The sequence below is a fragment of the Littorina saxatilis genome, linkage group LG6, assembly GCF_037325665.1.
Source record: "Littorina saxatilis isolate snail1 linkage group LG6, US_GU_Lsax_2.0, whole genome shotgun sequence".
Classification (NCBI taxonomy): domain Eukaryota; kingdom Metazoa; phylum Mollusca; class Gastropoda; order Littorinimorpha; family Littorinidae; genus Littorina; species Littorina saxatilis.
This window is the reverse complement of record NC_090250.1, coordinates 27,010,555-27,023,895: the sequence shown is the minus strand read 5'-3', so window position 1 is coordinate 27,023,895 and position 13,341 is coordinate 27,010,555. Positions and strand designations below refer to the sequence as shown.

General features: G+C 42.0%; 1 protein-coding gene across 4 annotated transcripts in view; it reads right to left on the bottom strand.

Moving 5' to 3' along the window:
• The window catches only part of LOC138968881 (transmembrane protein 131-like), an 80,826-nt gene extending 74,796 nt beyond the window's left edge, over window positions 1-6,030 (bottom strand). For all 4 annotated transcript variants that reach the window (XM_070341550.1, XM_070341552.1, XM_070341553.1 and 1 more), the window contains exons 1-3: window positions 5,884-6,030; window positions 3,028-3,092; window positions 2,324-2,361 (exon numbers count right to left, since the gene is read on the bottom strand). In XM_070341550.1, coding sequence (XP_070197651.1) covers window positions 2,324-2,361; window positions 3,028-3,092; window positions 5,884-6,013 — 233 coding nt within the window. In that variant the 5' untranslated portion in view covers window positions 6,014-6,030. The remainder of the gene's footprint in view (window positions 1-2,323; window positions 2,362-3,027; window positions 3,093-5,883) is intronic.
• Window positions 6,031-13,341: the final 7,311 nt, after the last annotated feature.

Sequence of the window (13,341 nt, the reverse complement as noted above, 5' to 3'; positions counted from 1 at the left end):
GACCGTGAAAGCGTCCTGATGATCGTCTTAGAAATGGATGCTAGTTCCAGGAGCTGACGTCCTATCTCTTCTGACGCGAGAAGGGTGTGTTCTGTCACCGTCACACCCGAATCACGCTTCACCGGTTTGGCCAACAGAGGAAGCAATTCCTGTGACACCTGTAAGGTTGTGCGCGGAAGAGCAAAGGACGACAGCAAGTTCCGGCTGGGTCTGTTCAAGTTGAGCTTCCTATGACCCGAAGGAACAAAGATAGAAGCTTGAGACTCCGAAGCCAGCCAAGGCTGAGCCTGTTCCGGAACTGGACCAAAAGGAACCAGAAGAGGAACAGGGACAGCGGGCAAACCACTTCCAGATTGTGATGGCTTAGCCAAAACATGCGCAAGGTGGTAAGCCACCGAAGGAGACTCTTTGAACCGAAAGAAGGAATCATCCTCCTTCGCGGAACAAAAGTCAGACATAGCTGAAGGGGCAACCGAACCGGAAGCAGACAAAGCTGATGCACCCTCCGGAAAATAACTGGATGTCACCTCCGCCGCAGCTTCAAGTCCAGCCTTGAGCTTAGACGGGAATCCCGACCGTGTCTCCTCACTAGCAACAGACTGAACGTCCGAGTAGTCGAGCAAAGGACACTGACCGAAGTCACAGTCGCCGGTGGCGCAAGGGTGTGTGGGATAACCGGAAACCAGAAACCCGTGTACCCGGAAATCATCTTGACTCATCCCTTGACTGACATGAGAGAAAGGGTAAGTCGAGTGACCATCCGAAGCCACCGTAACTGGATAGGCGGAAATCACCCCACCCATAGGGTGAAGCAACGACTGCCCCGGCTGAGGCACTGCATGCCCGGAAGCCGGTCGCTGTTGTTCACTCACCGGCATCCGTCCGGAAGTGCCAGGAAGAGGAACAGCGTATCCGTCCGAAGCCGGAAATGCAACCGACAAAGTCGCACAATGCGGAAACGAGGGCTGCGTAGACTGAGGCCGGAAGCCATAAAGCCCGGAGGACAGTCTCCGGTCAACCCCAGCACCAACCACGGGGTGTACGTGTGGTGGGGGACCTATGCTTCTGGTGGGAACCGGAAGCGCAGCAGTCGAGAACGGCTGCCGCTCCTGTTCTGAAACGCCCGAGCCCACGGGGGGGAACATCGGGGGAGACAAAACAGGCGAATACAAGTTGTGAAAGTGCCCCAGAGAACTGTCTCCCAAAAGGGAGTGTCCGGTCGCCTCACGAGGGCTGTTGGACCAGTTCAACTTACCAGCAGTGCCGCCCACGGCGGCAGAAACCGAAAAGACAGGAAACTGCTCCCTGGAACCGGAAGCCGAAGGCGCCGACAAAGAAGCCAAGGACCGCACATCCCCCACGGACGGAGGAAGCACGACGCTGGTGGATGGCGGGGAACGCTGCATCTCCTCTTTAACCATGCTACGAATCTCTGGAACCAAAGATTTCAGAAGAGAAGACACCAGAGCACCCTGCTCCGATGCCAACACAGAGGGAGAGGCAGAAACAAAAGAAGTGTCCGGCTGAGAACCAGACGCAAGTGCGCTAGGAGCAGAAATAGGCACAGTCATAAGCGTGTTGCGAGCTTCATCAGAAACAACAACCATCACTGGTGGTTTGGAAGAAGAAGACGACTTAGGCTTTACCTTGCCCTTTACGTCAGCTTTACCCCGCTTTTTATCCGAGTCAGCCATGCTGACCAACAACAAAAATGGCGTCAAACCACAAAAGTTACTGAAAAACACAAGTCCAAAATGGACAGAAATTCAGCAACTACAAGGCAAAAAATTCCTGTCAATAAAACGACAAAAAGGAACAAGCTCACCAACTACAGAAGCCAGCAAGCAAAGTAGACAGGTAACGTGGCCAGCAGGTGTCAACCAACACAAGAGTCAGCCACGGGAGCGCCAAAATCAGACAACCTTCTCTCAAGAAGCTGAAAAAGTCGTATGATTGTAGCCACGTGGTGATAGAGGAAGTGACGTAGTACAGTATACCAATGGGAGGTAACTCACAGAGTATGTGCTCATTACCATAACTATTTTTAGCTCTTTTGGTGATGGGGTTGCTTCCTTTTAAAAATGTTAGACGGGTAAGCGTTTTCAGACCTTAGCATCTCAGACTGTGTCAATGATATGTGATTCGGAGTAAGAATATGTAATTTAATACAGTGTTAAATCTGAAAGTGCCAAGGGAATACGATAAGCATGGTAGACAGCACCACATAGACAAGACAACCCTGGCCTGTTCAACTAAAATACATGTACGGACATAAGCACAGGTCCTCAGAAAAAGAAACGGCCATATGTTTCTGTATACTCACAGTGGTTCGGCTGAAAAAACTGTATGTCCTGGGTTTATCTGAAAACAAAACATAAAAGTTTTAAAACTGTCTATCTTTTGTTGCTTTTTCCCCAGACACATGTAAACATACATGCACACCAACATGTACAACCGATGGCTGGTATTGGTAGCAATAACTCCACAATGCTCTCTTATTCTTATTAGGCAAAAAAAGTCTGTTTACGGTAACATAGGCCCAAAAAATAGGGTAGGTAGGTTGGGATTTTTGTTTCTCCAAAAAAACATATTTTTAAGTTATTTTGCAAAAAAAACCATGATTTTTTTTCCCCCAAATGCCAAAAAAAAGTCTAGGGTCGCGCGAAAAAAATAGGGTCGGTCAGGTTACCGTAAACTGACTATTTTTTTTTTTTGGCCTTACCAATACAATGTACCAGCAAATCTAGTAACCTTCCATCAGTTTGTTTGTACTTTGTAGTCAGGGGCTTACTGTGTTTAGTGTGTGTGAGTCTTTTTGACAAATGTTCCTCTTAAAAAAGTTCACATCATCAGAACTTAAATCAAACATGAAATAAAATTGTGTGTAATTGTCAAACTTTTCAAATATAACATGCTTGCTTTAATCATCGTATGACTGAAAATAGAAATAGAAATATTCTGACTAATCTGAATCTGTACTCATGTAGTTGTGTACAGGTCTCAGTGCTTAAATAAATCCACACTTACTTCAAGTGGGACACCACTCAGGTCTCCATCGATGTATGTGAGGTGTTTGTCTGTCTGAATGAATGCTGCAAAAAATAGAAAACATGGCAAATTCAGTGAACAGCAAATTTAATTTAAAACTACACACAAAAGTAATTGTAACTTTAAATGCAATTACCCTTCTATTTTACCTCCTAGTCCCCACCCCCTTTCCCCAAAAGGAGGGAAACAATTTACACTAATACAGTCAGTTATTCCCATGCCTCGGTCTTCGATCATATATATGCATACCTTTTGATTTGACGCACGGTTCTGCCCCTAGGCCAGTCGAATGTCTGATACTGTGATAGCATTGACACATAAGATGTCTTCTGACACAACATTTTTGCGGTCAGGACATTCTGACCGACATATATTTAGAAGCCATGCAGGTGCAACTGACATATTGTCCCCTGTGTGTGGGAACAACACTGGACAAAATACAGCTACCGGTACATGTAATAAAGGTGAAAATGTAAAGTAAAATATATTAATAATCTAATTATAAGAATGTAAAGTAAAATATATCTAATCTATTATAAATGAAAAATAAATCTTCCCTGGAATAATATTTAGTTTAAACACAGGATGAATACATGGCTAATTCATGTACCATAGTCAATTATCAGTGATCTGTTATTGCAACTTTCATGGGGCTACCCATGGACCCGTTTCACAGGGTCAACCTTGTCCATAAGCAAATCCATACATGCATACAAACACAATAATAAACATGTCAGTGGCATTGGTAACATACATTCCATTCTCAATGTACCAATACTAGCTAGGAGCTGCTGTGACTTGATTATACAGATAAACTGATCTACACCCTATCAATGGCAATTAATGCATACAAATAATTAATATAAATATATATCTATTCTGATGGACACGTGGGGGAATTCAGGGGCTGTGATTGGATGGTCTCACACATCCCTTTTCCGATCATCAAAGCATAACGCTACGGAAGTTGGCCATTTTTGCCGATATCCAAACGATATCGGCAATAACAAAGACGCATGGTTCCGGTTTCTTCCACGTGTATAATTACTATAAAGTACACGCATACCTCGCCAGGTTTGTTTCTGTGGCTAGTCGACAGACGATGCCATTTGCTTTGTGTGTGTTTTTGTTGTTGCTTACTATACATGACATACATTACGTGTAAAATCCAGTTCTTTAACAGGCAACAAACCTTGCAAATGTCCAGAAGCTGCAATCTGAAGCGACCTATCTCTGATTCTAGCAGACGATCTCTCCAATGTTTAACACAAAATCAGCAAACTCTCCTGTCAGTGTCACATAGAACGTCCATTGTATAGTGCAATGTTGAAATGAAGTTACCGGTCTGAAACATTTAGTCGTTTCTTCTGAGACAATCCTTGTTCTATTATCATCTACAGATTTACCGCAGTCTTCACCACGCGAATTCCCAACAGAAGTCAGACTTTCGAACATACAATCTACGTAGGCAAGCATGATACGTCATGACGTCATATGATTCTTAACATATTGACGTAATGCTAAGCATCCGGTTATCTCGAGTTTTCTCCGTAATACATGTCCATGGGTTTTTCAATGTTCCGTTATTTCCGTGGCTCCATGCGGAAAGGGAACCGTCGTCTGCAATCAACGACATGGACCATTCTGGTACTTGTTGCTGACAAAAATATGATTTTAACACAGAATTTAATGTCAGAATAGCTATATAAACGCTATTGTGTTTTCATCGTAGCAATAGGGTCTGATATTTAGACTCGAACAAGTATAATGCGACTGGTCTTCGACATTATACTTGTCTCGTCTAAATATCGGGCCCTATTGCTACGCTGAAAACACAATAGCTGTTAATATTCACAGAATGATGTATTCGATCATTGGAAACACAATAACAAGCTTGCAAGAGTCTGGTTCTCAGTTCTGTTTAACAATGAAAGTGATAAACTGTTTTTACTGTGTTTCCACATCAAATCTGACCTAATTCATTATAATTCTGATTTGTTAATTAATGTTATTGTTAGCAACCTGTCATTCATTAGTCACTGAATTTACTATTTAGTGCAAACACACATAATTTTGCACCATTTTGATTCACTACAGCTCTTCAAACACAGGCGACAATTTAGTCACTGGGCCAGTAGGTTCTCTTGGAAGTGAAAGTGTAGTTTACTCAAGTTAAACAGTGGGGAAGGGGAGGGAGGAACTAACAAGTCCGAATCTGATAGTGATAAGCTGAAAAACGGGACAACATCACAGTATACGAATCCGCATTAATCACAAACACACTGCGTAAAATGTTAACTGCTATCACGATGAGCAATGTGTCTGTGTTGATGCAATAATAATGCCAGGAAGTCGCTCTACCGTGATAGTACAGAACGGAACCCAGAAAGTACCGTCAGCCGTCTGCTAATCTTAGCTTAATCAAACAAAACCATCATCCCCAGCTCAAAATATCTGAACCACTGAGTTACTTTATTTAACATAACACAACCAGGAAAATGTTGTGTTGCATGATGATCATTGACAACGGTTTTGACCAAAAACGGAAGCCTCTGTGTTTGACACACGATGTCGCTTGACCAAATCGAAAACCAATAAGTCCTTTTATCGATAATGTGAGTAAAGTAATAAGATGCCTAACAGATCGGGACACCCGCGTCAAGTACTGTATTTTTATTAGCACGTTTAATTCCGAAAAAAATCAAATGTATCCGCGTTGAAGACCCGAAACCATGGCCGAGCTTCAACGTTTGTAAACACAACGTTCCACGATCTCAAACAAACTGATAATGCTACTAAAGTTAGAAGTCTGTGAGAATAAATACATGTACACACCTTGGTTGTGACTTTCTGCTACACACATACATGACAGACAGTACTGTAGTGTCTGTACAAGGAGGACAAAACGTAAAATATCAAGGACTCCGTCTGTCGTGTGTAAGTCCAATCGCGCCATCTTTTCCATGCTGCTAAGGTCAAGTCTGCTAATCTTGTCCAGCAGAATATTTGATGCAATAGTTCTATATTTCACATTTAGCAATAGACTATTTTCCAGAATGCGTGGAAATAAGCTAGATCATGCTGTAAATAATTTTAAAATGATATTGTAGAGAATTTGGCTGCTGGATAAGTTCGAAACTAATGCATGTAGCTCCGTCTATTTCGCCATGATTCGCTCTGTGGTTGGTCGTTCACTTGGTAACTCATCCAAGTCAGTTCATTTTAAGTGACTAGGGGTGGCCGATTAGGTAAGACACTTTACGATGCGGTGTAGCGGTCTAAAGTTTCTCCTGCGTCTCATTTTGTCAGTCACTGCGTATGCAAAATCTTAGACCGTGTACGTCATGGGCCTAACTTCTTCGTTGAATCAACTTTCTCATGTCATGAACCTGTTTTTACATTTAGTCAAGTTTTGACTAAATGTTTTAACATAGAGGGGGGAATCGAGACGAGGGTCGTGCTGTATGTGTGTGTGTCTGTCTGTCTGTCTGTGTGTGTGTGTAGAGCGATTCAGACTAAACTACTGGACCGATCTTTATGAAATTTGACATGAGAGTTCCTGGGTATGAAATCCCCATACGTTTTTTTCATTTTTTTGATAAACGTCTTTGATGACGTCATATCCGGCTTTTCGTGAAAGTTGAGGCGGCACTGTCACGCTCTCATTTTTCAACCAAATTGGTTGAAATTTTGGTCAAGTAATCTTCGACGAAGCCCGGGGTTTGGTATTGCATTTCAGCTTGGTGGCTTAAAAACTAATGAGTGAATTTGGTCATTAAAAATCTGAAAATTGTAAAAAAAAAAAAATTTTTATAAAACGATCCAAATTTACGTACATCTTATTCTTTATCATTTTCTGATTCCAAAAACATATAAATATGTTATATTTGGATTAAAAACAAGCTCTGAAAATTAAAAATATAAAAATTATTATCAAAATTAAATTGTCCAAATCAATTTAAAAACACCTTCATCCTATTCCTTGTCGGTTCCTGATTCCAAAAACATATAGATATGATATGTTTGGATTAAAAACACGCTCAGAAAGTTAAAACGAAGAGAGGTACAGAAAAGCGTGCTATCCTTCTCAGCGCAAGTACTACCCCGCTCTTCTTGTCAATTTCACTGCCTTTGCCGTGCGCGGTGGACTGACGATGCTACGAGTATACGGTCTTGCTGCGTTGCATTGCGTTCAGTTTCATTCTGTGAGTTCGACAGCTACTTGACTAAATGTTGTATTTTCGCCTTACGCGACTTGTTACATTTAGTCAAGTTTTGACTAAATGTTTTAACATAGAGGGGGGAATCGAGACGAGGGTCGTGGTGTATGTGTGTCTGTCTGTCTGTCTCTGTGTGTGTGTAGAGCGATTCAGACTAAACTACTGGACCGATCTTTATGAAATTTGACATGAGAGTTCCTGGGTATGATATCCTCAGACGTTTTTTTCATTTTTTTGATAAATGTCTTTGATGACGTCATATCCGGCTTTTCGTGAAAGTTGAGGCGGCACTGTCACGCTCTCATTTTTCAACCAAATTGGTTGAAATTTTGGTCAAGTAATCTCCGACGAAGCCCGGACTTCGGTATTGCATTTCAGCTTGGTGGCTTAAAAATTAATTAATGACTTTGGTCATTAAAAATCTGAAAATTGTAAAAAAAATATTTTTTTTATAAAACGATCCAAATTTACGTTCATCTTATTCTCCATCATTTTCTGATTCCAAAAACATATAAATATGTTATATTTGGATTAAAAACAATCTCTGAAAATTAAAAATATAAAAATTATTATCAAAATTAAATTTTCGAAATCAATTTAAAAACACTTTCATCTTATTCCTTGTCGGTTCCTGATTCCAAAAACATATAGATATGATATGTTTGGATTAAAAACACGCTCAGAAAGTTAAAACGAAGAGAGGTACAGAAAAGCGTGCTATCCTTCTCAGCGCAACTACTACCCCGCTCTTCTTGTCAATTTCACTGCCTTTGCCATGAGCGGTGGACTGACGATGCTACGAGTATACGGTCTTGCTGCGTTGCATTGCGTTCAGTTTCATTCTGTGAGTTCGACAGCTACTTGACTAAATGTTGTATTTTCGCCTTACGCGACTTGTTGAGAACTTCTGCGGAGCAGACTTTTCAAGATACAAGATACAAGATACAAGAACAAGATACAAGATACAAGATACAAGATACAAGATATTTATTCACCAATTTTGCAAAAGGATTTCATCTTGGCACGGCACGGTAAAAATAAAATAAAAACCAACCAGACACATATGCAGACACACGTCACCATGCATGCATACATACGTACATTACACTGTCATGCACACACAGACACAACTCACACACACACACACACACACACACACACACACACACACACACACGACATTGTTATTTTACTGACTGACCGTGTAGTGTCCATTTTTGTGTGAAATAGACATCTAAATAAATAGAATTGACAAAACTCGTTCAGTAAGAAATCTCGGACCATGTACATCATGGGCACAGCTTTCTCCTCGCGACCATCTTTCTCGTTTACTAACAACCCGAAGGTAGACAGGCTGTTTCTCAGCGGCAAATCTGCAAGCGTTTAATTGCCCAAGAGAATACGTAGGATGTTCTGGAAGTCCTTAGACTACAAGCTCCTGGCAATGCCTCACGACATTTGCAATGACGTAAGCATACTGAAATCTTTCATCGGCGATGACACAAAGTCTTTCGGATGAGACAAAAAACCGAGGTCCCTTCGTGTACACTACATTGGGGTGTGCACGTTAAAGATCCCACGATTGACAAAAGGGTCTTTCCTGGCAAAATTGTATAGGCATAGATAAAACTGTCCACCAAAATACCCGTGTGACTTGGAATAATAGGCCGTGAAAAGTAGGATATGCGCCGAAATGGCTGCGATCTGCTGGCCGATGTGAATGCGTGATGTATTGTGTAAAAAATTCCATCTCACACGGCATAAATAAATCCCTGCGCCTTGAATATGTGCGCGATATAAATTGCATAAAATAAAAAAAGTAAAAAATAAATAAATCCCTGCGCTTAGAACTGTACCCACGGAATACGCGCGATATAAGCCTCATATTGATTGATTGATTGATGTTCATGTATCTCAAAGTTTCCTTTGCAATTCCGGCATGGAGCTAAAAAAAACCAAGTCGCGTAAGGCGAAATTACTACATTTAGTCAAGCTGTGGAACTCACAGAATGAAACTGAACGTAGTCCGCCGCTAGTGCAAAAGGCAGTGAAAGTGACGAGCCTGTTTGGCGCGGTAGCGATTGCGCTGTGCTTCATAGCACGCTTTACTGTACCTCTCTTCGTTTTAACTTTCTGAGCGTGTTTTTAATCCAAACATATCATATCTATATGTTTTTGGAATCAGGAACCGACAAGAAATAAGATGAAATAGTTTTTAAAACGATTTCGGAAATTTAATTTTGATCATAATTTTTATATTTTTAATTTCCAGAGCTTGTTTTTAATACAAATAAATAACATATCTATATGTTTTTGGAATCAGAAAATGACGAAGAATAAGATGAAATTGTTTTAGGATCGTTTAATAAAAACATTTGACCAAACTCACTCATTAGTTTTTAAGCCACGGCTGAAATGCAATACCAAACCCCGGGCTTCGTCGAAGATTGCTTTGCCAAAATTTCAATCAATTTGATTGAAAAATGAGGGTGTGACAGTGCCGCCTCAACTTTTACAAAAAGCCGGATATGACGTCATCAAAGGTATTTATCGAAAAAAGGAAAAAAAGGTCCGGGGATATCATACCCAGGAACTCTCATGTCAAATTTCATAAAGATCGGCCCGGTAGTTTAGTCTGAATCGCTTTACACACACACACAGACAGACAGACAGACACACACACACACACACATACACCACGACCCTCGTCTCGATTCCCCCCTCTATGTTTAAAACATTTAGTCAAAACTTGACTAAATGTAAAAAGGGGGGGCGGGGGGGGCGGGGGTTTACAACAATGATGTATAAACATTTCTGAAAGGATCGTTATGTTTCTCACACCTACTGAATATTGTGGGAATTTGGGGGGAAGAACGCTCCTTCCAAACAAGTACTTACAACTGGTACGATGAATTTAAATCGGGAAGACACGTCTTCAAAGATGACACCCGCCCCGACCCGGCCGCGACAGCTCAGTGAATGCTGTTACCGCAACACACGTTGCTGCCGTTGAACAGTTGAAGAGAGGTAGTGCACAAATCACACACACGGAGGTATAAAGGACACATAGATAACTGGATCGGCACCCATCGATTTGATCTGGCATAAGCCTTCGACGGGTACACAACCGCTGCAGACAGTGGGTGCCCGTGCTCTTTCTGGTGTATGTCTCGAAATATGCATACAAATATTCTCCAATTGTCACTTTAGAGAGCAGGGATCGCGTTTACGCACGATTTTTGCGTATCTGACGCATTTTAAAAGTCGCTGACGCGTTTTTTTCGCCGCGCCGCGTAAACCATACGCAAAAATATTGTAACTCTACTTGTCTTCACGCAGCGCTTTTGCTCTGACTTAATAATCACCAGATCCTGAAACTGACTATAGGGCTCGAGAAGTGACGACACACATGAAATCTGCGCGTCAAAACTAAAGTCCGTTTCTTTTTGCATCGAAGTATCGCAAACGAACGTAACGAGGGTATTACCAGATAATGTCTTGTCGGATAATGAAACAGACATTAGCTGCTCTCCCATCTCGCGCTTCCAAAAGGCGGAAAGTGTGTCTAGTCGTATTAGAGCGGGAAACAAACTCGCAAAGCCCGAAGGTTGGAGACAGCAGGGGTGTTATTCGACAGGCGTGCGCGGAGTTCGACAGGAAAACTCGCCGTATTTAGGTAAGGAGTGTCTTTAAGTCTTTCGTGCGTGTTTTGTTTGTGTCTGTACGTGTTTTCGTAGTACGCAAAAATATTGGTCCGTGACGCGTTTTTTTCGTTTCGTTGCGTATGACTTACGCGTTTTTTTTAAAAGCTAGCGCGATCCCTGGAGAGTGTAAGGATTTTGTGAAAGTTGTCACAGGCGATGGAGACTTGGGTCTATCAATCCAGTGACCCCAGGCAACACATCAATCAGCCGTTTTGATGTTCCTAAACGGTTCCACCCCTATCAACTATTGGTGATCTCGGAACACTAGCAAGAAGAAGGTGCTCCCATTTTTTTTTAATAAGGACAAATCGCAACAATTCTAAAAGGGGAGCAGCTTTACGGTTACCTTAGAGCAGTATATGCATCATTGCCTTCCCGAGGTGTTTAAACCTTGGTGCCAAACACGGGTGGGCTACTCGATGGTTAATGCTACACCATTGCAATGTCCCGTTTTACACAGCTTCAAAATCAATCGAATTTTTACAGATTAGGATGTCTGTCTGATGTTCCGTTCACTATATTTTCCTGGATTTTCCCCTTTCGGCGTTTTCCTGTTTTTACATTTTTTAAAAAAAAGCTAAGAGGAAACAGTTACGAGAGCCCTAATGCTGCTGTCCGAGAGTTAACGAGGGTCATTGAGGGCACGGTATCGGCAAAAACACTCGCGCCGACATGTTTGAAAGGTATTTCTACAGAATGTTAACGTGTGTCGCAGCTCTGGAAGGATCCTTCGAGAAAAAGAGGTGGTCAAATTTACGGTGAGTTGTGCGATAATATGAGTTTCTAAGGACTTCCAGAACCGCTCAGTCTCGTAGGCTACCGTACATGGCTTGCTGTGTGATTCCAGGTTTACACGAATTTTTGTTGTTGTTTAATATTTAAATGCGAGCCAAAGCGAGCTTTTTGATATTAGCAACGAGTGTAAACCTGGTATCACACAGCAAGCCATAAGGTATTATTCTATTTCGCCTACATCAGTTCTATACTTGTGTGCGTTCCTCAAAAGTTCCGGAGTTGAACGGTGTTCAAATCTATGACTTTGTCATCATAAGCAGAAAATAAGCTCCCTGTCAGATTGGTGTTTGACTCGACCGAGTCAATTACATGATATACACACTGTGTATCAGTGAAGACAGATGGTTTATTTCTGACATGAGTGGTTTCTTTCAGGAATGTAGGATAAAAACATGTTCACGTTAATAATCAAAGACATTACTATTTTCTTGACATTGGGGACAAGATTTTGTAAACTGCAGCTATCTTCTATCTATCTATATATACGACTGGTGTCTGTGTGTGTGTGTGTGTCCGCGATGCACGCCCAAGGTTCTCGATGGATCTGTTTCAAATTTGGTGGGCATATTCAGGTACACCCCGGACACAACCTGCTCGATGTTATATTTCAACACGTGCTCTAAGTGCGCAGCGCTGAACCGATTTTGGTTTTTCTCTGGATCCATTCCCAGTAACTCTTCCTTATCTTCTCCAGTGTTTTCAGCGTTTATCTCCCTTCCTTCGTGTGGTGTCAATCCATATTCCCGTTACTACGTTACTATTTTTAGAATGTCACTGCACTGTCCAGAACACTTTCCTTGCACCCGTAAGTTGTCCTTACTGTAAAAGTGAAAAGGTCGAATCAATTTATAGCCACGCGAAAAATACACTGTCATCTATCTCTATATATTTATAGATATAGATATACATATATATATATACGGCTTCTCTGTGTGTGTGTGTGTGTGTGTGTGTGTTTGTGTGTGTGTGTGTGGGCAACACCTGTGGATTGTAGAGTTCTGTTTGTGATGTGGTCTGGCGGCTTTGGTGTGTCTGTATGTTCAGGCCTTCCTTCGAGAAGCCATCACAGTTATTCTCCATCCCGTTTGAGTGGACTTCGCCTTCAAAGGTGATTGTGGTGTTTCGGCACTCGGTTACATTTGGCGTCGTCGACAGCGATGGGACTCGACATGAAATGTTCAGGCCACTGAATCATTTTCGTGCTGTTCCCATTCCACCTGGGAGGGACCTAAGCTTGGCGGGCCCATGGTTCGGAACTTTGGGGACAAAGTTCATTCAAAGGGGGTCGAGTGTGACAGGGAGACTACCGTCGCCCTTCACAGCAGACTCTGCAGAATTGTTCGCCTTAGAAGTTGTGGGCTTTCCTTGCATGTACCCGTAAGTTGTCCTCACTGTAAAAGTGCAAAGGTCGAATCTATTTATCGAAAAATCCACTGTCATCTATCTCTATATATTTATATATATAGATAGATATAATTATACGGCTTCTGTGTGTGTGTGTGTGTGTGTGTGTGTGTGTGTGTGTGTGTGTGTGTGTGTGTGTGTGTGTGTGTGTGTGTGTGTGTGGAGGCAAC